At 41.0% G+C, this 21,757-nt stretch overlaps 3 protein-coding genes across 3 annotated transcripts; 1 reads left to right on the top strand and 2 right to left on the bottom strand.

The window, feature by feature from the left end:
* The first annotated feature begins 1,890 nt into the window (after window positions 1-1,890).
* Window positions 1,891-5,227, top strand: LOC147859405 (pentatricopeptide repeat-containing protein At5g27110-like). The gene has a single exon (XM_087326018.1). It carries the CDS (start codon window positions 1,900-1,902, stop codon window positions 5,221-5,223), a length of 3,324 nt encoding a protein of 1,107 aa, XP_087182144.1. The 5' UTR covers window positions 1,891-1,899; the 3' UTR covers window positions 5,224-5,227.
* An 805-nt stretch (window positions 5,228-6,032) lies between these two features.
* On the bottom strand, window positions 6,033-6,923 carry LOC147859404 (uncharacterized). The gene is made up of 2 exons (XM_087326212.1): window positions 6,736-6,923; window positions 6,033-6,468 (listed from the first exon to the last, which is right to left on the bottom strand). Exons 1-2 carry the CDS (start codon window positions 6,875-6,877, stop codon window positions 6,137-6,139), a joined length of 474 nt encoding a protein of 157 aa, XP_087182338.1. The 5' UTR covers window positions 6,878-6,923; the 3' UTR covers window positions 6,033-6,136.
* A 7,082-nt stretch (window positions 6,924-14,005) lies between these two features.
* LOC147859403 (uncharacterized) lies at window positions 14,006-20,348 on the bottom strand. Its single transcript, XM_087326161.1, has 3 exons — window positions 19,792-20,348; window positions 18,089-18,274; window positions 14,006-14,382 (listed from the first exon to the last, which is right to left on the bottom strand). The coding sequence occupies exons 1-3, from the start codon at window positions 20,299-20,301 to the stop codon at window positions 14,092-14,094; spliced, it is 987 nt and encodes a 328-aa protein (XP_087182287.1). The 5' UTR covers window positions 20,302-20,348; the 3' UTR covers window positions 14,006-14,091.
* Window positions 20,349-21,757: the final 1,409 nt, after the last annotated feature.

The following is a 21,757-nucleotide window of genomic DNA, read 5'->3' as shown; positions in this document are numbered from 1 at the left end:
CAACTCGCAAACCTTATGACAAAAGTTGGCATCATTCTAGAACTTTCTCATTTGTTTTTCTAAGTTCGAGTTAATAATATCGATGTCGTGTTACTAGCAATCAAATTGCTTGCGTGTAATATGCCCACGAGCATGTCTCGTTGCATATGGGTCACCTTTTTTTTCGAAACTATCATATCGAACCCTTGACCCAAAAGTAGACTAGCCAACCTTTGATATCCCTCTACCCTACAAAAATGGCTTTGTCGTGTTCATCGTGTAATCGATGATAATATCACATGTAGTTATAAGGCTTTTAATAATGGCAATTCTTGTCACCTCACAAATCATGTTGATTTCGAGTGTTTTATGGTATTAATGTGTGGTTAGGAGATGGTAGGTGCATAATAAGGGTAATTGTATTGGTTGGAATCATCAACATATATTTAGTTATGCTTTACATATATGTGAAGCTGTGTTGTTTTAATAAGGCAAATATAATACTAAATTTAAACATTCATGGTATATCAACTTTTTGGCATGGGGCATCTTGGTCAAGGTCCAAAATACTAATGGCGTTGAGGACATATTTTGCTACATATTTATGGGCAAAAAAGATGACAAGATTATCCCAATGTTTATAAGGTTATTTAAAACACTCGTAGTTTTTTTAAAGTAGCTAAGATGTGCCACCTTTCTAACTATATCAAATAAACAATGTAATCAAAGTAGTCCTCATAAGTTATTGTGAAATATGGATATGATGGTAATTTTGATCAATCTTTTATCACAATTTTGTTAGCTTCAAAATGCCAAAAATTCTCCTTATGGCTTCAATGTTTGCAAAATGCTTGAAATACCATTTTTAAATCATCCTTTCCGTAAGAAAAAACAAACAAATAGTGGCTAAAATAATTTGTGAGTGCTTAAAAAGCACGGGGAGGAGGGATTTCGTTAAGAGAAGAGGCTAGGATTTTTATTTATTTATTGTTTCTTTTTAGTTCACGCAAAAATGGTTGAGTACTAATCCTCTTGGATCAAGGGCTAAGCATCGTGATATCGGGCAATGATGTTGTATTTTCACACGTATGCAATGCTTTGATTGATCATTAGAGAGGATGTAGTGCAAAGCGTGACATTTGTTGAGTGAGGAATTGATGCCTTCCACTCGACTGGGAGCTTATTCACATGTTTTTTTTAATACCTGAGTCTGTATAGAGAAAATTCGAATTATGAGTATCCCAATCACCAAAATCACAAAAAGGGTATGACCCAAAGAAGCAAGGAGTTGAACATTAAGGGCTCTAACACATTTGAGTGGTCCAAATAACGAAGGTGATCCTTACAAAGAGCTATTGAGATGGATGTCTCGAACAATGCTTCCATGATATTCGATATTACCATATAAGTTCTTCCCATTTGTAAAGCTGAGATATGATGGCATACTGATAGATTGAGAGACCGATGGAGGCATCACGAGCAATGGTATCACACTATACTTTAGCATGTATCATCACACTATGCTTTAATATGTATGTATCATCACATATGCTTTAGTATGTAGTATGTATCATACTATGCTTTAGTATGTAATGTCGCTCTATCCTTTTTTTTTCTTATTACCAGTATTGAGAAAATGTGGTAGGAATTTTAGAACTCTTACGTGTGAACTAGGGATCGTCAACGGCTCGGCTCAAGCCTAAACCGTTTGGATAAACCGGCTCGGCTTAGGCTTGAGCCTGCCTTAACGGTTTCAGCTCGGTTCGGTTTGGCATGAGCCTCGCCAAACCGGCTCAAACCGGTTAAGCCGGTTTAGAAACTTGAGAATCGAGATAGAGAGAGTTGAAATGTTGCCGATCCTAAACCGAACCACTGTGAACTGAACTCTACTACTACTAGCCAAGAAAGAAACACTTGCAGATGCAGAGTAGAAGAACACAGAGAGTAAAGATCCTGTGTTCTCCTTCTCATCATCGTCGTCGCCCGTATTCTACCCATATCCCACACAAATCAGTTTTCACTAGCTCTGTCAGACCTCTGCAGGTTTCGCACCTTCGGCAATGGCTCGCTCAACAACAGACACACAACACTCAGAATGTTCTAGATACTCAAATTTGCCTTTCTCTGCTTCACACATGTGGGAAATGGAAGCTCCTTTCAGAGGGGAGATGCATACATTCTATCCTAAAGACGCAGAAGCATATATCTGCACATATTTCTATTGCGAATTGCCTCCTCAACATGTATGGCAAGTGCCATAGCCTTGAAGATGCCAAGCTTGCGTTCGATGAGATCTTGAATAAAGATGTGGTTTCTTGGACATCCATGATAGGAATCTATGTTAAAAGCGGTCATTCAGAAGATGCTTTTCACGTGTTTGAGCAGATGTTGCAACAATTGGACCACTCTGTAATTTGTGATCCCAACGATGTCACTTTTATAACACTTCTCAATGCATGCAATGGCAGTGTATCTGATTGTAATCGTGTGTATTCTCTCATTGCGTTATATAGATACGAATCTGATGTGTCTGTTGCTAATGCCGTGGTGACCGCATATGCAAAATGTGGTAGCATATCTGATGCGCATTCAGTGTTTGAAAACATGAAGGATCGAAATGTTGTTTCATGGACTACTATGATAAAGGCATTTTCTGGGGATTTAAACCGAGAAAGAGGCTATGAAACTCTGAATCGTATGCATATTGAGGGTGTGACATTGAACACTATCACATATATTACTCTGATCCATGCATGCTCTGCACCAGAGGCCCTCTTAGAAGGCATGCGGATTCATGTAGTTATTGCAGAAATGGACGGTTTTTCAGATATTGTCCTCGGGGGTGCTCTAGTTAATATGTATGGGAAGTGTGGACGGATTGATGATGCATGCAAGGCATTTAATGTTTTACCTCATCGCAATGTGATCATATGGAATTCAATGATCAAAATATTATGCATACATGATCATCCATATAGAAGAGAGTCCTTTAGATATTTTGCAAAGATGCAGCTAGAAGGTGTGAAACCGGATATCATTTCATTCATCATTATTCTTGGTTTATGCACAAATCCAGCTGATTTATATGATGGCATGCTTATCCATGCTTGGTGTGTAGAAATAGGTCTCGAGTCCAGTGAACAGGTGGCCTGTGCCCTTATAGATATGTATGGCAAATGCAGAAACATAGTAGATGCATACATGGTACATTTTAATAGCTTGCAGAAACAAAAATATAACGTGATCTCATGGTCTTGCTTGATAGCAGTGGATGTAAATGCTGGACGAATGCATGAGGCACTTAGACTGTTTTATCAAATGCAACTTGAAGGATTGCAACCCAACGGTGTCACTTTTTCTAGCCTTTTATCTGGATTTCGATTAAATGGTTCAAATTCTAACCTCATGGTCAGTGAAACTCATGGCAAGATCATTCATGTTTGGGCTAATGAAATCCAGGTATCTTCAAATGATATTGTGGGGAGTTCTCTCATCAGTATGTACGGTAAATTTGGAAATCTAAAGGAAGCACAAAAAGTTTTTGATAAAGTTCTTGAAAGAAGTGTGGTGACATGGAATGCATTAATTGGAGCGTATGGTCAGAATGGATATGTTAAGAGATGTTTAGAAACTTTTGATGACCTGATGCTTTCACATGATCATCACGTGGCAAAGCCAAATAACATCAGCTTCAGTTGTGTGCTTTCAACATGTGCAGATATGTGTCTTCTAGGATATGGTAAGCAGATTCATGTTTATATCATTGAATGCAGCATGGAAACTGATGTTATGATCAGCAGCGCTCTTATCAACTTGTATGGGAAATGTTGGAGACTTGAGGAAGCTCAATGGATGTTTGATACTCTTCATGAGCGCAATGTGGTTACATGGAATAGCATCATCAGTGCACATTCTCTTTATGGAAATGCCAAACAGGTGACAGAGATTTTTGAGCAAATGAAAATTGAAGGTGTAAAGCCAAATGAATCCACTATGGTTTCGATTCTAGAGGCGTGCTCTGTGTCAAAATCGTTGAAGGAAGGAGAGATAATACATGCGTCAATCATCCAAATGAGTTATGAGAAATTTCCTATCGTAGGTAATGCTCTAATCAATATGTATGCCAATTGTGGGAGCTTAAGGGCAGCAGAAACTACGTTTGATACTATGGAGGATAGAAACCTTGTTTCGTGGAATACTATGATCGGTATAAAGGCTGATAATGGTATTCAAACCTCTGAGATATTCCAGCTTTTTAAGCAAATGCAGCAAGATCATGTGGACTTTGATAAGATCAGTTTAGTTCAGGGCCTAAATGTTTGTGCTAGAATGTCACTCTTATCAGAAAGCCAGATACTTTATTCATGTGCAATAGACAAAGGCATACAGATTGACCAGGAATTAGGTAATGTTCTTATGTCCGTGTATGCAAACACAGGAAACATAGAAGATGCACGGATTGTGTTCAACTACAATATACCCCATCATGATGTGATCTCATGGACTACCATGATTGTTGCGTATGCCCAACATGCATATGCCAGAGAAGCAATTGAGCTCTTTCAACTTATGTACTGCAAAGAAGGCATTGAACCCACCCAAATCAGCTTTGTAAGCATTCTCTCTGCATGTAGCCATGCTGGCTTGGTGGATATAGGATGTGAGTTCTTCTCATCCATGAATGCATTTGGTATCGTCCCAACAGCTGCACACTATAATTGCTTGTTTGATCTGCTAGGAAGGTCAGGACAGCTTGATAGAGCAGAAGACCTTTTTGTAATGATTCCAACACAACCGGAGAGAGTTTTATGGATAACAATGCTTAGTGCTTGTAAAACCCATGAGGATTTCGAACGAGGGGATCGGGTAGCAAAGCATATTATGTCTCAGTTGGAGGACTATATTGTTGGGGATTGCAAGATTTCTAGCTATATGGATGTGGATATTATCCTTCCAGATCAAGTAGTTAACGGTGGAATAGTCAATGAGATAGAATTAAGGAGGATGGATATGAGATGTGAACAAAGGCTTGTTGAGAAGCACATAGACCCCATGTTGAAGAATGTAGAAATGGATGAAATATATGTTGAACTTAAAACATTAAGCAATGCAAGAGCTCATGATGCTGACCTTGGTCCCTTATATTATGCCAAGAACGCCTCTCAGCTCTCAGCTGAATGTAATTGGTTAGAAAATAATTGCAAAAGTTATGAGCTTCAGCAATTAGTGAGCTTATTAAGGTAATGGGTTCAAAGAAAACTGTTGTTGGAGTTGGGTGGAAGTTATGCGATTTTCCTCAGGTTGCTAATGATGTTTGGGAGCAAATACATTTTCATTATCAATTTATCCCACTAGTATCAAGAACTGATAAGTATTTTATATAGATGTCTAACAAGATTATGTGCGATCAATATGGCAACCATAGTTTGATGAGTATAAGGGAAGTCAAAAATCAATATTATTGACTGGGACACAGGGCCACAGTTCCATTCAAGTATTAATATGTTCCGATCAATGTGTTCTGCAATTGTGCCAAACCAAACTATTTATAAATCTAACTGTGCAGGCGATGGTTATTATGTAATAGAGCAAAGCAGTATTGTATATTCATGTTTTGATGTATTTGATTGGTGTCTTAGCCTAACCAGATTGGATTTTTCTATGATTCAAAAAATTAGACCAAAGTACCATATTGTGGTTTGAACGATTGATTTGTATCATATTGTATAATTTATTCTTTTAGAAAGTCTGTCATGATTGTGGCATCGCCACGAGAGTGTCACATCATTGTCATTCATAGTGGCAAGCACGGTGTCCATCAAGTCATGCTGTGTAACTCACTGCATTATGAAAACTTGCCTAATCAATTAATTAGCTTGAGGGAGGAGGGGCATAGATCCCCATTCAACAAAAGGTGATGTAATATTACTCATTAATTATTAGTTATTCGAGCATATAAAGTTGTGAATAAAGGAGGGATCCCCAATAGAAAGTAGAAGCTGAGAAATATAATTAATATAATGACAAGGTATTCAATATAATCATTAAATCATCGGTACTGTGCATCTTAATTTACATGCATACAATTAAGGGTTGAGATTAGAGAAGCCATTTGGGTTTATTGTTAGTGTTATTATGATTAGAAAAGACAGGATAATTAGGTGGATATTAGAACGGCAACAAAGGTGGTGTCATCATCATAGAGAGTTGCAGGGAGCACCACAAGTATGTCCTCACGCTCCTCATACAGATTCACAATAGAATCGATGTCCCACATATTCTCTAGGATCTCCTCGCGATATAAACACTCTGCATAACCGCGAGCAGAATGTGATGGCGCAGGGCCCCCTGCAGAACAAGATTCTGAATCAGCCTCAATTCCAAGAAGATCATGGCGCCTCTTATCCTTACTGAGGTTGAGATCCATGTGAATATTCTTGGGATTAATCTCCATCTTGGCCGTCTGAATGCCCTTCACCTTCTCACCACCTTCTTCATCATTATAATTATGACTGTTACGTCTTGGGCGAATCTGTCGACTATGGCCACCACCTGATTGCCGTCCATTAAAATCAGAGTCGCTCTTTAGTCCCTGCAATTCTACATGATCTGCATTCTTCGCGTGAAGATTCAAGCTATGCACTCCTCCATCTTCTGCTTCATCCACGTGTAATGGCGGCGGCCGTGGATGGACGTTAGTGCTGCAGGCGATCAACGGACCGGATCTCCTCTCAGGAGGAGTGGCAGCAGCGGCACTGATGAAAGGCTTTGATTCGCCATTACTGAGCTGTGATTTAGGACTGTTATTACTACAGTTATTGTTGTTGTGTGGTGGGTCAATGATTCTATGTCGCCATGTCTGCAGGTTCTGATTCTTGGTGGGCTTGAAGAATGCCATCAACAACTCCCACGCTTTGAACAGGGGATTCAAATCAGCAGCAGGTAACACTACACTCTGTTTCTGAATCTGCGTATTTATTTTTTACATGCACAGAACTAATTCAATACAAAACGCGCACACAAAAGAAATACAGACAGAGACAGACATATGTGTATAATGTATTATTTATACACATAATTTGACTCGCTGATTTTCGTCACGTGCGTTCTTCTCTGCTTTCTTTTTAGCTTTTTCTTTTCTTTTTCCTGATTTGATTTTGCGTTTTCGCCGACCGTCATGGTGGCCAAACGTTTTCCCCGCGCGTTCACACTTGTCCGGACAAAAACAACGCAATTACCCTCACGAGTCACACCCCCCTCCCCCCCCGGCTTGCATAGATAGAAAGAACTTTATTTTTGGGATATTTACCATAATAGCCCTTAAAAGTTCCCAGAATTTTACACTGAAACACATTGAAGGTCCTAGGGAAGAGTCTGTGTTACTACCACGTAGGGCTATTTGGGGAAATATCCGAAACTCATTGATATTGTTGTAAATGCTCGCGAACAAGTCAGGGGTAAGTTTGGTGTGCTCTTAGGAGCTTAGATACAAATCATTAGCAACGGAGCAGATTCATTCTAAAGCATTCTATGAAATTCTTGGCTTTCTACATGACTTCAAACACACCCCCCCTATTTTTGGCATAATGTCACAAGTAATATAGATTTTCAAGCCTAGTTCCTAGAATCCTTAATAGAGTTAAGCCTCTTTCAAAAGATAGCGTGTAAAACTCCATGACATGTTACAATTTCTTGATTTGAGGAACCCTCTACAACATAATACTCCATCTTATTTACTAACTACTATATTATAATTTTGTTTGGATGAAATCGAAGATATTTCAAACACACAAGATTGACATCAGCTGCGAAAGGCAACAATTTATTTCTCTTCTTGTTGCCCTTTCCTTCTTGTGTTCACGAAGGTTTGATTGCCATTTCTACCTAATTAGCAAAAGATGGAAGAGACATCACACGTTATATGGTGTTTTGCATAATTTGGGGATTCATGACTGATATTTTATATTTCTGTCACATGAATGTCCAGTACAAGAAATTTTCGGCTTTGTTTCTTGTGTTGGGAGACAGGTCCCTCCGGATGGGAAGGGAGAAGAACAGTGCTGATGAACAAGCTCGGCCGAGGCCGAAACCGTATGAGGAGTACCTGGCTACGGAGAGCCGGATGGTGTAGACCCGGTATGAACCGGATGAGGAGTACCCGGCTACGGAGAGCCGGATGGTGCAGATCCGGTATGGACCGAATGAGGAGTACCCGGCTACGGAGAGCCGGATGGTGCAGATCCGGTATGAACCGGATGAGGAGTACCCGGTTACGGAGAGCCGGATGGTGCAGACCCGGTATGAACCGGATGAGGAGTACCCGACTACGGAGAGTCGGATGGTACAGACCCGGTGAGAACCGGATGAAGAGACATATTCGTAAATATGTTTCTAAGAGTCCATCGAGGCTATATTTGTAAATAACCGAAAAGTCATATTAGTATAAATATGACTTAGGGCAAACTTTTAGTATTTGTTGGTATTATTATTTCTTGTCTGCGTGAGATCAGAGCGCGAAACAGTGTACCGAGAGAGAGAGAGAGAGAGAGAGAAAGAGGTTGTTGCCTCTGTTGTAACCGCCGCTTGTGGTGAAGATTGTGAGCACGAGGTCGTTGCCTCCGTGAACTCACTGCTGTACATACTAACCTAGTGATAGTTTGCAGCCTGTGGGGTGCCGTGGTTTTTTTTCCCTAGTTTGGGGTTTTTCCACGTTAAACATCCTGCGTACTCTTCTCTTCCATTGTGTCGTTCGTTATTTCCCGTTTTCTGTGTATGATCCTAAGCTCAGTTGTGGCCGAGCGTTGCGCAAACGGAGCGTTGAGTTCCCGTCAAGTGGTATCAGAGCGAAACAACACAGAAAAATGGACGAATCGTTTGGCGGCATGTTCAAGCTCACCGGCTCCAACTATTCGGTATGGAAGTCGAAGATGAGGGACATGCTCGTGGTTAAAGACCTCTAGCTGCCGGTTCAGTTCGGGGACAAGAGACCGGACAAAATCGACGCCGCGATATGGGAGGTGATGCACATGAAGACAACGGCGTACATACGGTGCTTCATCGACATGAGCCTGTACAACAACTTCAATTAAGAGAGCAAGGCTCATGAGCTCTGGGAGAAGATCGACATAATGTTTCAGAACAAAAATGTTGTTAATCAGGTGTCGGTATTCCGGAAGCTAGTAAGACTCCGATACCAAGATGGCTCCAGCATGGCGGAGCACATGAATGCCTTCCAGGGGCTAATCCACCAGGCAATTTCATTGGAAGTACCTCTCACCGATGAGGTACTTGCGCTACTCCTGCTCGGTTCCCTCTCGGATAGCTGGGAGACGTTGGTTGTCACTTTGGGCAACGCCGGGCCGGAAGGAAAGCGGTTATCCCTAGCAAGAGTAAAGTCGAGCTTGCTAGATGAGGAGGCGCGCCGGAAAGATAAAGATACGAGCTCCAACTCCAAAGCGCTCCTTACCGAATCGGAACGCGGAAGACATAGAAACCGTAGTCCCCAGAACCGGGAGAAGTCGGGGACACGGTCAAAGTCAAGAGGGAGACCCACTTGCTTCTATTGCGGCAAGCCGGGACACTTCCAAAAGAACTGTCGGCATTTCCGTAAAGACAAGGAAACCGACGGTACCGATTCGAAGCGGACCCCAGACCGGAACGGTAAAGATCGGAGGGGAACAGACCGGAAGGGAACGATGGCAATCGCGGCAAGTGAAGAAGAGTTGATGCTCATCACCGAGGAGAGTGAGATAAACCTTGCCGTCGACGAGATGACTTGGGTGGTAGACTCCGGAGCGTCATTCCACCTTACCCCGGACCGGAAATGCTTCTCATCCTACTCAGCCGGTGATCACGACTGTGTCCTGATGGGGAATGAAGGTACATGCCGAATTGTCGGCATAGGAGACGTGTGGCTGTCGACACCAACCGGATGCAAGTTGTTGCTGAGGGATGTCCGACACGTTCCGGAGGTTCGACTGAACCTGATATCAGTCGGTCGGCTAGATGATGAGGGCTACACGGGTAGCATCTGGAACGGTGTCATGAAGTTCAGCAAAGGGAGCCTGATTGTGGCTCGGGCCCGGAAGGTAAACACACTATACCTGATGAATGCCCGGTTATGCCCGGAAGAAGTGAACGTGGTTTCCGACACTTCCGGTGAGCTGTGGCACAAGAGGTTGTGTCATATGAGCGAGAAGGGGATGAAGAGGCTTGCAGACGACAACCTCATTCCAGTGAAGAAAGTGCACTTACAAAAGTGCACTGATTGTCTGGCCGGTAAGCAGAACCGGACCTCCTTCCGACCAAGGCCACTGATGAGACGTAATGCACCACTGGAGTTGGTGCATACGGATGTGTGTCAAGTAGACACGAATTCACATGCCGGAGCGCAGTACTTCGTGACGTTCATAGATGACCACAGTCGGAAGCTGTGGGCCACGTCGTTGAAGACGAAGGATCAGGTGTTATCCGTCTTCAAAGAGCTCCACGCGAGAGTGGAAAGAGAAACCGGCCAGAAGCTGAAGGCGGTTCGAGCAGATAACGGAGGAGAATACCGGGGACAGTTCGAGGAGTACTGCCGCTCGAAGGGAATCCGGCTCGAATTTACCGTGCCGAAGACGCCAGAACTAAACGGACTGGCCGAGAGGATGAACCGGACCATAATGGAGAGGGTCCGGAGTATGCTAGTGCATGCAAAACTACCCAAGAAGTTTTGGGCTGAGGCACTGTCGACGGCGACATATGTGATAAATAGATCACCCTCAGTACCCTTGGACGGAGACACGCCACAGAGAGTGTGGACCGGTAAGGAAGTATCCTACCGGCATCTGAAGGTGTTCGGGTGTCTCGCATACGTGCATGTAGCTAAGGACCGGAGAGGAAAGTTAGATCCAAAGACCCGGCCATGCATATTCCTCGGTTACGGTGACGATGAGTTCGGCTACCGAGTGTGGGACCTGGTCGACAAGAAGGTATTCCGGAGTCGAGATATTATCTTCATGGAGGACAAGACGCTCGCCGACTGAGAGTCGGAGAAGAAGATAATGAACTCTGAGTCGACCGGTAAGGATAGATTCTACGATGAGCAGACCCAACCGGCAAGAGAGCAGTTAGCACTCGAGGAACCAGCCGGTTACGGTGAGGATACCGAACCGACAGAAGAAGAAGTAGAGGAAGCTGAGACTGGAACCGGTCTAGACCCCGAATCGGATTTGGATGAAGAGCAAATGGAGGAGCCGGTTACCGAAGCCCAAAGACGGAGATATCCTCTTAGAGAGAGAAGGGCCCCCCGGAGATTTCCGGATGCAGAGCATGTGCTGCTGACCGATGAGGGGGAGCCGGAAAGCTTCGAAGAAGCAAAGGATGACACCCATAGCCGCAAATGGTTAAGTGCCATGCAGGATGAGATGGATTCCATGCATGAGAACCATACGTACGAATTGGTGGAGTTGCCGAAAGGAAAGCGGGCACTCCGAAACAAGTGGGTGTACAAATTGAAACCGGGAGATGCCAACAACCCCCCAAGATACAAAGCCAGGATCGTGGTGAAGGGGTTCCAGCAGAAAAAGGGCATGGACTTTGACAAGATATTTGCCCCGGTTGTAAAGATGACCTCCATCCGGACGGTGCTGAGTATAGCGGCAAGCATGGACCTTGAGGTAGAGCAGCTGGACGTGAAGACGACATTCCTTCACGGCGACCTCGAAGAGGAGATCTACATGCAACAACCGGAAGGATTCGTGGAGAAAGGGAAGGAGCACCTGGTATGCCGGTTGAAGAAGAGCCTCTATGGGTTGAAGCAAGCCCCCCGGCAATGGTACCGGAAGTTCGACTCCTTCATGACTGATCAAGGGCACCACAAGACGCAGGCCGATCACTGCGTGTTTGTGAAGAAGTTCGAAGGAGGCAACTTTCTTATACTCCTTCTGTACATGGATGACATGTTGATCGTCGGACGTGACCAAGTCAAAATACGGATGCTGAAGAAGGCTCTCAACCGGACCTTCTCAATGAAAGACTTGGGTCCGGCAAGACAGATGTTGGGGATGCACATCATTCGGGACTGGTCAAAGAAGCAATTATGGCAGTCACATGAGAAGTACGTGACAAAGGTGCTTCACCGGTTCAACATGTCAGAAGCGAAACCGATCGGATCGACACTTCCGGCAAACTGCAAGCTATCCGGTAAGCAGAGCCTGAAGACGAAAGCAGAGAAGGCGGATATGATGAAGATTCCATATGCCTCTGCCGTCGGGAGCTTGATGTACGCAATGGTCTGTACCCGACCGGATATAGGATACGCAGTCGCAGTGGTGAGCCGGTTTATGAGCAATCCCGGCAAGGAGCACTGGAACGCTGTCAAATGGATACTCTGGTATTTGAAGGGCACTTCAAATATGTGTCTCCGATTCGGCTCCGGAAGACCTCAACTTGACAGTTTCACCGACTCGGACATGTCGGCTGATGTGGATACCAACCGGTCTACATCCGGGTATGTAATGACATATGCAGGGGGAGCTGTCTCGTGGCAGTCGAGGCTACAGAAGACGGTTGCATTGTCAACCATGGAGGCGGAGTACATGGCGGCTGTGGAAGCCGGCAAGGAAATATTATGGATGAAGGACTTCATCGGAGAGCTCGGTATCCGGCAAGATGAATACCGACTCTATTGCGACAGTCAAAGTGCCATCCATCTTGCTAAAAATGCAGCCTACCATTCCTGGACGAAGCATATCCAGCGGAGGTATCACTGGATCCGGGAAAGAGTAGATGACCAGGAGTTCGCACTGACGAAGATCCACAAGGCCAAGAACGGGTCAGATATGCTGACCAAAGTGCTGACACCCGATAAGCTGGACGCATGCCGGAAGAGGATCGGACTGGTAAGACACCCCATGCCGGAGTGAAGGGGGAGTTTGTTGGGAGACAGGTCCCTCCGGATGGGAAGGGAGAAGAACAGTGCTGATGAACAAGCTCGGTCGAGGCAGAAACCGTATGAGTACCTGGCTACGGAGAGCCAGATGGTGTAGACCCGGTATGAACCGGATGAGGAGTACCCGGCTACGGAGAGCCGGATGGTGCAGATCCGGTATGAACCGGATGAGGAGTACCCGACTACGGAGAGCCGGATGGTGCAGATCCGGTATGAACTGGATGAGGAGTACCCGGTTACGGAGAGCCGGATGGTGCAGACCCGGTATGAACCGGATGAGGAGTACCCGGCTACGGAGAGCCGGATGGTACAGACCCGATGAGAACCGGATGAAGAGACATATTCGTAAATATGTTTCTGAGAGTCCATCGAGGCTATATTTGTAAATAGCCGAAAAGTCATATTAGTATAAATATGACTTAGGGCAAACTTTTAATATTTGTTGGTATTATTGTTTCTTGTCTGCGTGAGATCAGAGCGCGAAACAGTGTACCGAGAGAGAGAGAGAGAGAAAGAGGTTGTTGCCTCTATTGTAACCGCCGCCTGTGGCGAAGATTGTGAGCACGAGGTTGTTGCCTCCGTGAACTCACTGCTGTACATATTAACCTAGTGATAGTTTGCAGCCTGTGGGGTGCCGTGGTTTTTTTTCCCTAGTTTGGGGTTTTTCCACATTAAACATCCTGCGTACTCTTCTCTTCCATTGTGTCGTTCGTTATTTCCCGTTTTCTGTGTATGATCCTAAGCTCGGTTGCGGCCGAGCGTTGCGCAAACGGAGCGTTGAGTTCCCGTCATCTTGTATGTGCATAATAGGCTTACTTTTTTAGTATAAATATCTACTTTTGTATTTCTATCACATGAATGTACAATAAAAGAAATTTTCAGCCGCTCCACCCGATGTATCCAATACTCTATGTATGTACTCTCGTGGTGGTTGATCACCTTCTACTAAGTTGGGAGTTCTCATTGCTAGAAAATATGTAAACAAGACAACAAGATCCAATGCTTAGACAAGAGGCAACATTTGAGGCTTGTGGGCTTTAATGTAGCATATTATAAATATACGTAAAACGTATATAGTGAGTGGCTCAAATAAGTAGGAGACAAGGTTACATTTCTCATTAGTACCATAAAAGTGAATTACAATCATCATTACCATCATCTCATGCTTAAATGAACGATTATGAAAGGTTCGAACATGATTTGGCTATTGGAGAGGCAAGAGACAATGTTTTAGTATTGGTTGTCAAGTCACACGTTACTCTAGTCCAAAAGTTGGAGGTGAGCATCTTTCCTATTATTAAATAACGAGAACAAATCGAAGTAGTCAAATTGAGTGGAATATCATAACCCTGATTGGTGTCGGTGGTTGTAGGTACTTCACTGCTTGCCCCATATAGAGGAACCAATTCAGCTTGAATATTAATTGGGACAACTTTTTCGCTATTCTTGCCTTGTACATAATTATCAACCTATAGTTGAACAAAAGTGGATAAGGAATGTTAGTATCAATACAGAAACTTAATGCTCATAATATATGACCACTTGTTTTACAAAAATACATTTGTTGCTTCCCTACCCATCCAAAGACGGTTTCCCTTTAGAGAGACATGATACAATTAATTTTGGATCAAGAAAAGTGACATGCCTCCATTATTTAGTGAGACATCACTTGAGCTTTGACACATGTTTTGAGCACCTAGTTGGCTCCAAGAAACTTTATCAACCCAAAAGGTTCATATTGAATTGTAGCCCATATCACCATGGTAGTTGAATAGAATTTGTAACTATGTCGCATATCCGAAAGTCAATGGTTTGACGAAGATTGACTTGTCAAAGCTTGGTATGGAAGATTCCATTGCCTTGTTAGGAACTTCCACTTCTCAACAACGTCTATGGTATCCTTTTTATTTGTGTGTATTGATTTTGCCACATGTACACATTGTGGATGAGCATATGTATAATCACACTTCCCAACCCATCATTAAAAAAGTTGTTTTGGCTCTTTGGCATTTTAGCCCTACATCTCAAGCCCTTGAAGATATATTTGCATAGTTATGATATTAGGTTGGATGGGCTATACTTAACAATATGTGGAATCTTTTTAGGCAATCAACTTCTAATCCAAATAGGAAATTTCAGGAATTTTTTCAAAGATTCTTTTCATGTTTATTATAGTTTCACAACATTGATAGATGCAAATATGCCTTGTTTATAAAATGACTATAATTTTACAACAATTTTTGGAGTACATACAAATGACACTTGAGAAATTTGTGTTTACTATTTTGCAAAATTAGAATAAGTTGAGCATCTTAGCTAGAACTACTTTTGGAGTAACTATTTTGGTGCAAGAATATAATAAATACACTAGATTACACAATAATGATACTAGAATCCCAAGTTAGGTCATGGTTTTGAAGAAAGCAATTGATCGTTTAGGTTGTTGGTCCAATCTTGAGCTTTAGAAAGAAATTTGAAGTAGATGATTGTTTATGGAATTGCAATCACTTTTCATTTAAAGTTTGAATGTAGTTTGGTTTAAAGTTAACATTTGAGAGCAAAATAAGACTAGGTTCAACCTTGCACAATAGGTGTTCAACTTAGTCTAATATTCCATAGCATTCCCTATTGGAAACAATGCTAACAAAGTTTTACTACTTGGTCTAGTATTCTATAGCATTCCCCATTAAAAGCAATACTAGCAAAGTTTCATTGTTAAACTTGACGTCTTGTGGCTTTCAACAATTTAATCAAAGTTTCCTTATGTTGGTTCCCGTGACGTTGAAGCCACAAACTTTCAAAAACAAAATGTTGGATAAAGAAAACTTAAAACATGCTTGGTTTGAGTGTAAGAATTTAGAACATTTTGGAAAAGTAGATACAAAAAAAATCATCTCAAGTTTGGACATCTACATCACACTCCAAGGCCAATTGGAAAAACCTTCTTTGAAAATTGTTTCAGGAATAAACATGCCAAATGTGTTGACTCCCATTGATTTTAAATAGAAATGTTACGTTGTACTCCTTGTGTTGGGCAAATGTCAATGCCCAAAATTGTAACGCCCAAGTGTTACAATGCATGATCGCAAACAATGTGTTTTTATAATTAATGCCACATTGAACCTATTGTTAAAGAATTTTACCTAGAACCTCCAACAATGTTACTCCTATTTTTATATTTACATTTGAAAAGTTCACCAAATTGTGTTCTTGTTGGCAATTCCTTGTTTGCTATATAAAATCCCCCATTCCAATGGTACATTTTTTTAAATATAAAATCCATATAGAATATGGATTTAAATTAGCTCCCTTAGGAACCAACATGCTATGTTTACATTAATCAATATGTTGCTTCTTTATATAGACACCTCCCATCCTACTAAAAAGGGAAGCATCAAGTTGGATGTTTACTTTTGTGGCTTGTAAATCACATTTCCTCTTAAATGTTATACATTGTAGAGCGTGAGAGTTCTATGCCAACATATTTTAAGAAAGTGAGTGTGCTTCAACTCTTTGTGTCAAGATTCCATATATGAATGTGACAAGGGTAGTACACAAGATGCAATAACATAATATGTATGCAGTTCCCTTTTTAAATAGTTTGTTCCATGGGATCATGTCAATGACAATTGACATGAATAAATAACTAATTGCATTCATATTGATTTCTACATAACCAATGGACAATATTCTTTCCCCTTGATTTGTATCCCTTAGAACATTTGAGAAGTTAGTAATGGGAGAGTGTAATGGTTTAATATACCTTCAAGGATAACACCCTTACTCTACGAAGCTACTTTAGGTGATGAAACTACATTAAATGACATAAGAGTCCCAATAAGGTATGTTATTAATACAATGGAACAAATACACAAATGAAGAGTTCATTATACGTTTTGGAAAAAAAGAAAAGAAAAGAAAAGACTTCATTATACACTTGTGTGTCAAAACTTGACTTAGGTTATTAGATGACTATTTAGGTGCCCTTGATCTATTAAGCTACTTTAGGTGATGAACCTCCATTAAACAACACGAGTCCCCATAAGCTAAGTTAGTAATAGAATGAAATTGATACACAAATGAAAACTTCACTATACACTTGTGTGACAAAACTTGAAACCTTATGTTATTAGATGCCTATTGGCTCTTGTACCAACCTTGATCATTGGAAGGTCCATGTGATCTATTTTGTTTGGTACTAATGAGGATGGTGAAACTTTTAGCTCTTTGATGACCTATATCAAGGCAACATGGTCAATTTGATCTCAAGACTTTCTTTTTAAGGTTATGCGTTGACCATACACTCTTGTACCAACCTTGATTATTGAATGGTCTCTGAGAAATATGAACATTATTTTGATGGGCTTTTATGATTTCATGTGGGAATAACAAAGCCACTATAAATCTCATGTCTATTTGGTATCCAACCTTCTTGAGAAGTGGAAGACACAATGGATTTGGGCTTATGGCTCTTACGTTATAACACATGTGTAGCCACCATCTCCAACTTATGAATATTAGGTAGGAGCCCTTGAATGAATGTCAATCTTGAAAGGTGAACAATGGATTCTTAGAATTTAATGGACAAATTAATACCTTATTGGTGCCTTCATCATCAATAGTCATTCAAATCGTTCTTGATGGATGTTAACAATGTGGTTATGAATATAGTACCATGGTGCCAAGAAGGCTAAATCATGCTCAAAGCCACATAACAAGTGTCCATGAGGCGCATAATGATATTGAATTAAATAGTTGATAGTATTGTTTCGATACCTTAACCACTAGTCTAGAGTAATAGGCATAGTTTGCTAGTTTTGCCAAATTTACAATTTCAATTGAGAAGGGAAATATTCTAAAGGCATTTTTAGGAATGTGAATTGCAAGTAATTCCCTTGGGGTAACTTGTTATTGTGCACAATCTCAAATATTTAACCCATTTATGTCTAGTTGAATCCACAATGTTAAGTTTTATCATTTGACCATCACATTTTTATATTTAAATTTAAGCGTAAGATCGTGAGCCTACAATCAATATTTTGATGAAATGAATATGTACATACATATGTCTAAAGTCTCTTATATGATGTATAAAAGCAAAGTTTTCCTACTCATGCAACATGTAGTTTCTTTGGAATGGTTATTTTATTAAAACAATGAAAATACTTGTAGTACCTGGCTAGTTGTGATTGAAAGCAACGATAAATATATCTCGATCTGGAAAGGTTCAACATTGACTTTGAGGTATGGAGATCTATTATTGATATCAATTTTAACAGTGCCGTTGAATGTGATCATCGTCGTTGGAACTCCAGATGCATCGCTTCCGGACAAAATGTTGAGGTTTTGAAAAATGACTTCCTTTTGAGCAAAAGAAAATTTCATTATTAAGAAATTCGGATTGTAACATGCTAATTAGCATTATCTTGAATCAAATGGTATTGTTTGGCTAAATGAAAATACTTAATTTTATTTTCAATGCACATGCAAGATGCCTATTCTCCTCTCTAGAATTTCAAGGAGTATTTGTTTTGGCTTGTATCGACATTGAATAAATGTCAAAGGAATAATAAGTTTAAAAGTACACGTCATAACAAAAAGTTTGCATTACATAAGCCCTTCAAAGGTTCTATAATATTTGATGCTTTTGTCAAATGTCATCCTTCCAAACCTTCCATATGCTCATGTTTGCCATTGATGTTGTTGATACTATCTCTATGTCTCAACTAACAACAATCAATAATGTACCATTCTCATTCGCACAAATAAATATTGTCACGAATAAACAAGTCTTATTTTCTCAATAGCTCAAGGCAATATAGAATGCTGGATAAATAAGCAGTATAAATGTATGTAGATATATGATGATTCATATTCACTTTTAAAGATATAAAGAAACACCATCGAGCTTTAGAAAAAACAAGTGACATAGTTGCAACCAAAGACATATCATAGCCTCTTCGTCCTAGTGATGACGACTAGCCTAGTACAACACCATAAAGGGAAACTTACTTTGATCTAATAAATGGATTAAAATAAATAATTTATCAAGTGATTCAATATTGTCACATTATGCATAGGGCGTGGTTCTATCGAAAGCCTTAATAAGAGAACCGCCCCTCAAGACACCACAATCATTAGTGTGTAATAATCATGAGTCCACAAGTGAAGCAAAGTGTACTATTTTAAAAACCTTTCATTCCAAGAACTTAACTCACATGACAAATGGGCAATGAAGGAAACTTTTCCCTTGAAAACTTGAACAACCTATGTGGCCACAAGTGTCTACACCTATTATTGGCATAAAGTGGGGATAACCCCAATGGGGACCATCATATGAAGAGATCCAATAAGTCTTTAGAGTTAGGATGAAACCCAACAACTCTTTGAAAAAAGTTTTTCCTAACTTTTCCTTTCCTTAATGTCGTATGCATCGTGGGATTTATAGTTATCCAAACTTTTACTTTGGAGTTTCTTGGAGGGAGCCTATGGAAAACATGCGTGCTCGAGTGATTTTGTCACATTTTGAATCAACATATTTAGCCAATACCATGGGGTTTTTTTTTTCTAGCTTGTTTCTTGAGAGGCTTAATTGCAAGTGGATTCATAATGTAGTTGAGGACAAATTTATCGGCATTTGCCATATAATTTGAATCAACGTGCATACGTGGAGGATTGCCATATAACAACTATTCTCATCATGTCTAAAATTCACAAATAATGTTCGATATCACATTCAATGCGACTCACCCACAAAATGGCACCCCACTAGTTAGAGAGAGTTTTTGGATCATTATACATATATATGTTTCGAGCTACGAATTTAGTTTAAATGAATGAGGCGATAAAAAGGAAGTGGGTAAAAGAGTCCAACCGACCTTAACGGTGACAATCGGGTGGTCGGGGCGAAGGATGAGCCACATGACGAGGACGACGAATCCGAACAAGGCGCCCAAGATCAATATGAAAAGGGTGATGGATCGGATGGTAGCACCCAAGCCGCGATCACGGGTACGGGCACGGGCACGAGGCCGGCCATCAGGCAGAAGGCCGGCGGGTCCCTCGTTCTCGAAGTCTTCTAGGATCGCATCGGGCGGGCGGGGCTTGGTGTGATTGGATCGCGGGCCGGGCGGCGCGGCGGGCGCCTTGGTGTGGTAGGGGGACGCGAGGGGGCTAGGCAAAGGGCTGGACTCCACAGAGAGATTGGCTAGTGATTTGTGGCTTGATAGGTGGTCATCATCATGGAGGGGGCTCTCCACATAATAGAGATTCGCGGCCGAGGATGTCGAGCCATTTGCCGTGCTTTGATTCGCCGATTGGGACCTCCTGTGCTGCCTACCGTTGATGGGAGGCACCTGAGAAGAGGAGGCCGTTGGATTGTGATACATCTCTCAATGATATGATTGCCTCCTGTTTCCTCTACAATCTCTCTGTCTGTGTGTGTATGTGTATGTGTATGTGTATGTGTATGTGTATGTGTATGTGTATGTGTGTGTTGTGTGAGCGAAAGAGAGTAGTATTAAAACATGGAGGGGGAAACAGAGCATATGCTCTGTTAGTGTTGATAATGTATGTCAACGAAGCTTTTGTGTGAATTGATGGAAAAAAGATGGAGCAATAAAAGGAGGAAGAAGACTAAATAAATAAATAGATAATTAAATAATTAAATAATTAAATATAATAGTTTCTATCATCATCATGCCTTCCTTCACCTCATCATTCCCCCCCTCAATTTCTCCATTGTTTTTTGGCTTTGGCTTTGTCAACCAACCATAGTCTCAAATCTAAGCAAGTTTTACACTTTGATTCTTCCTAAAATATCATATACATATAGAACTTATAAGAGTCCCACCATATTAAGAGCACCTACCTTTCGACTCTTTTGTTTTTCCTTTTTTATCGCAACCATGGGATGGCCTCTTGTGTCCCTCCCTCTCATGTGTGTGCCACATCCTCCCCTCGTGACCCAATCCCTTCTCCATCCCTCTTTCGGTGCACCCTCCCTGCCCTCTACCTATATACTTTGTCCCTTCCATTTTGTCCATGTCGAATGCCATGAGAAAACACAATGTTTATTACTTCACAAATGCAACCAAATCGTCTGATTTAACATCGACTGGTGTGGTGGTATGATATGGTCGCGGAATAGTTGCTTTACGAGTATCGTTAAGTCATATCTCTTTCTTTTCCATGACATAATAACGAACATGCGAGAATACAATATATTTATAGGAATCTAATAGAAATATTAAATAATTGGATCATATTTTTTCCCCCTTCGATTTGTGTATATTAACAACCAACAATTTTAAATATTCAACTAACATTTTTTTTGTAAATAAGGGAAGCATTGTTTTCAAGCTGTTAAGCTCTACCATTTTGAGAACGCAAAAATGTCGTAATCAATGTTGAATGGTCATTTCTAATTGTTGATGCTACATGCATTTTACTTCTGTTTGTGAATTCATGTATTGTTGTAGACAAAGAAAAGTCACGCAAATTTGTTATCCTCCTTTTTCGATCCCTCCTAACTATGCATTGTACAGGTTTGTCTTTCTAACTCTCGAAGAACAATTTGCATCTCTCTCTCTCTCTCTCTCTATATATATATATATAAATATATATCCTAACCACATTATATATTATGGTGGGTGTCCATGACCATTTGCTTTGTTGAATAAAGTCAATTTCAAGACTACTGTGCATAGAATTGTCAATTAATCTTGTACTGTATGTCCCAACTCACACAACATACAAAGTTAACACTAATTTAATGCAACACTTGTGTTTTGAACATGACCAAGAATTAACAATTCTAAAACATGGAATGTTTTCTATATGTCA

Source organism: Azolla caroliniana, unplaced genomic scaffold (genome assembly GCF_043228905.1).
Source record: "Azolla caroliniana isolate FFs.n. ecotype wild unplaced genomic scaffold, voAzoCaro1.0.p SCAF_10, whole genome shotgun sequence".
Taxonomy (NCBI): Eukaryota; Viridiplantae; Streptophyta; class Polypodiopsida; order Salviniales; family Salviniaceae; genus Azolla; species Azolla caroliniana.
This window is presented reverse-complemented; position numbering and strand designations above follow the sequence as displayed.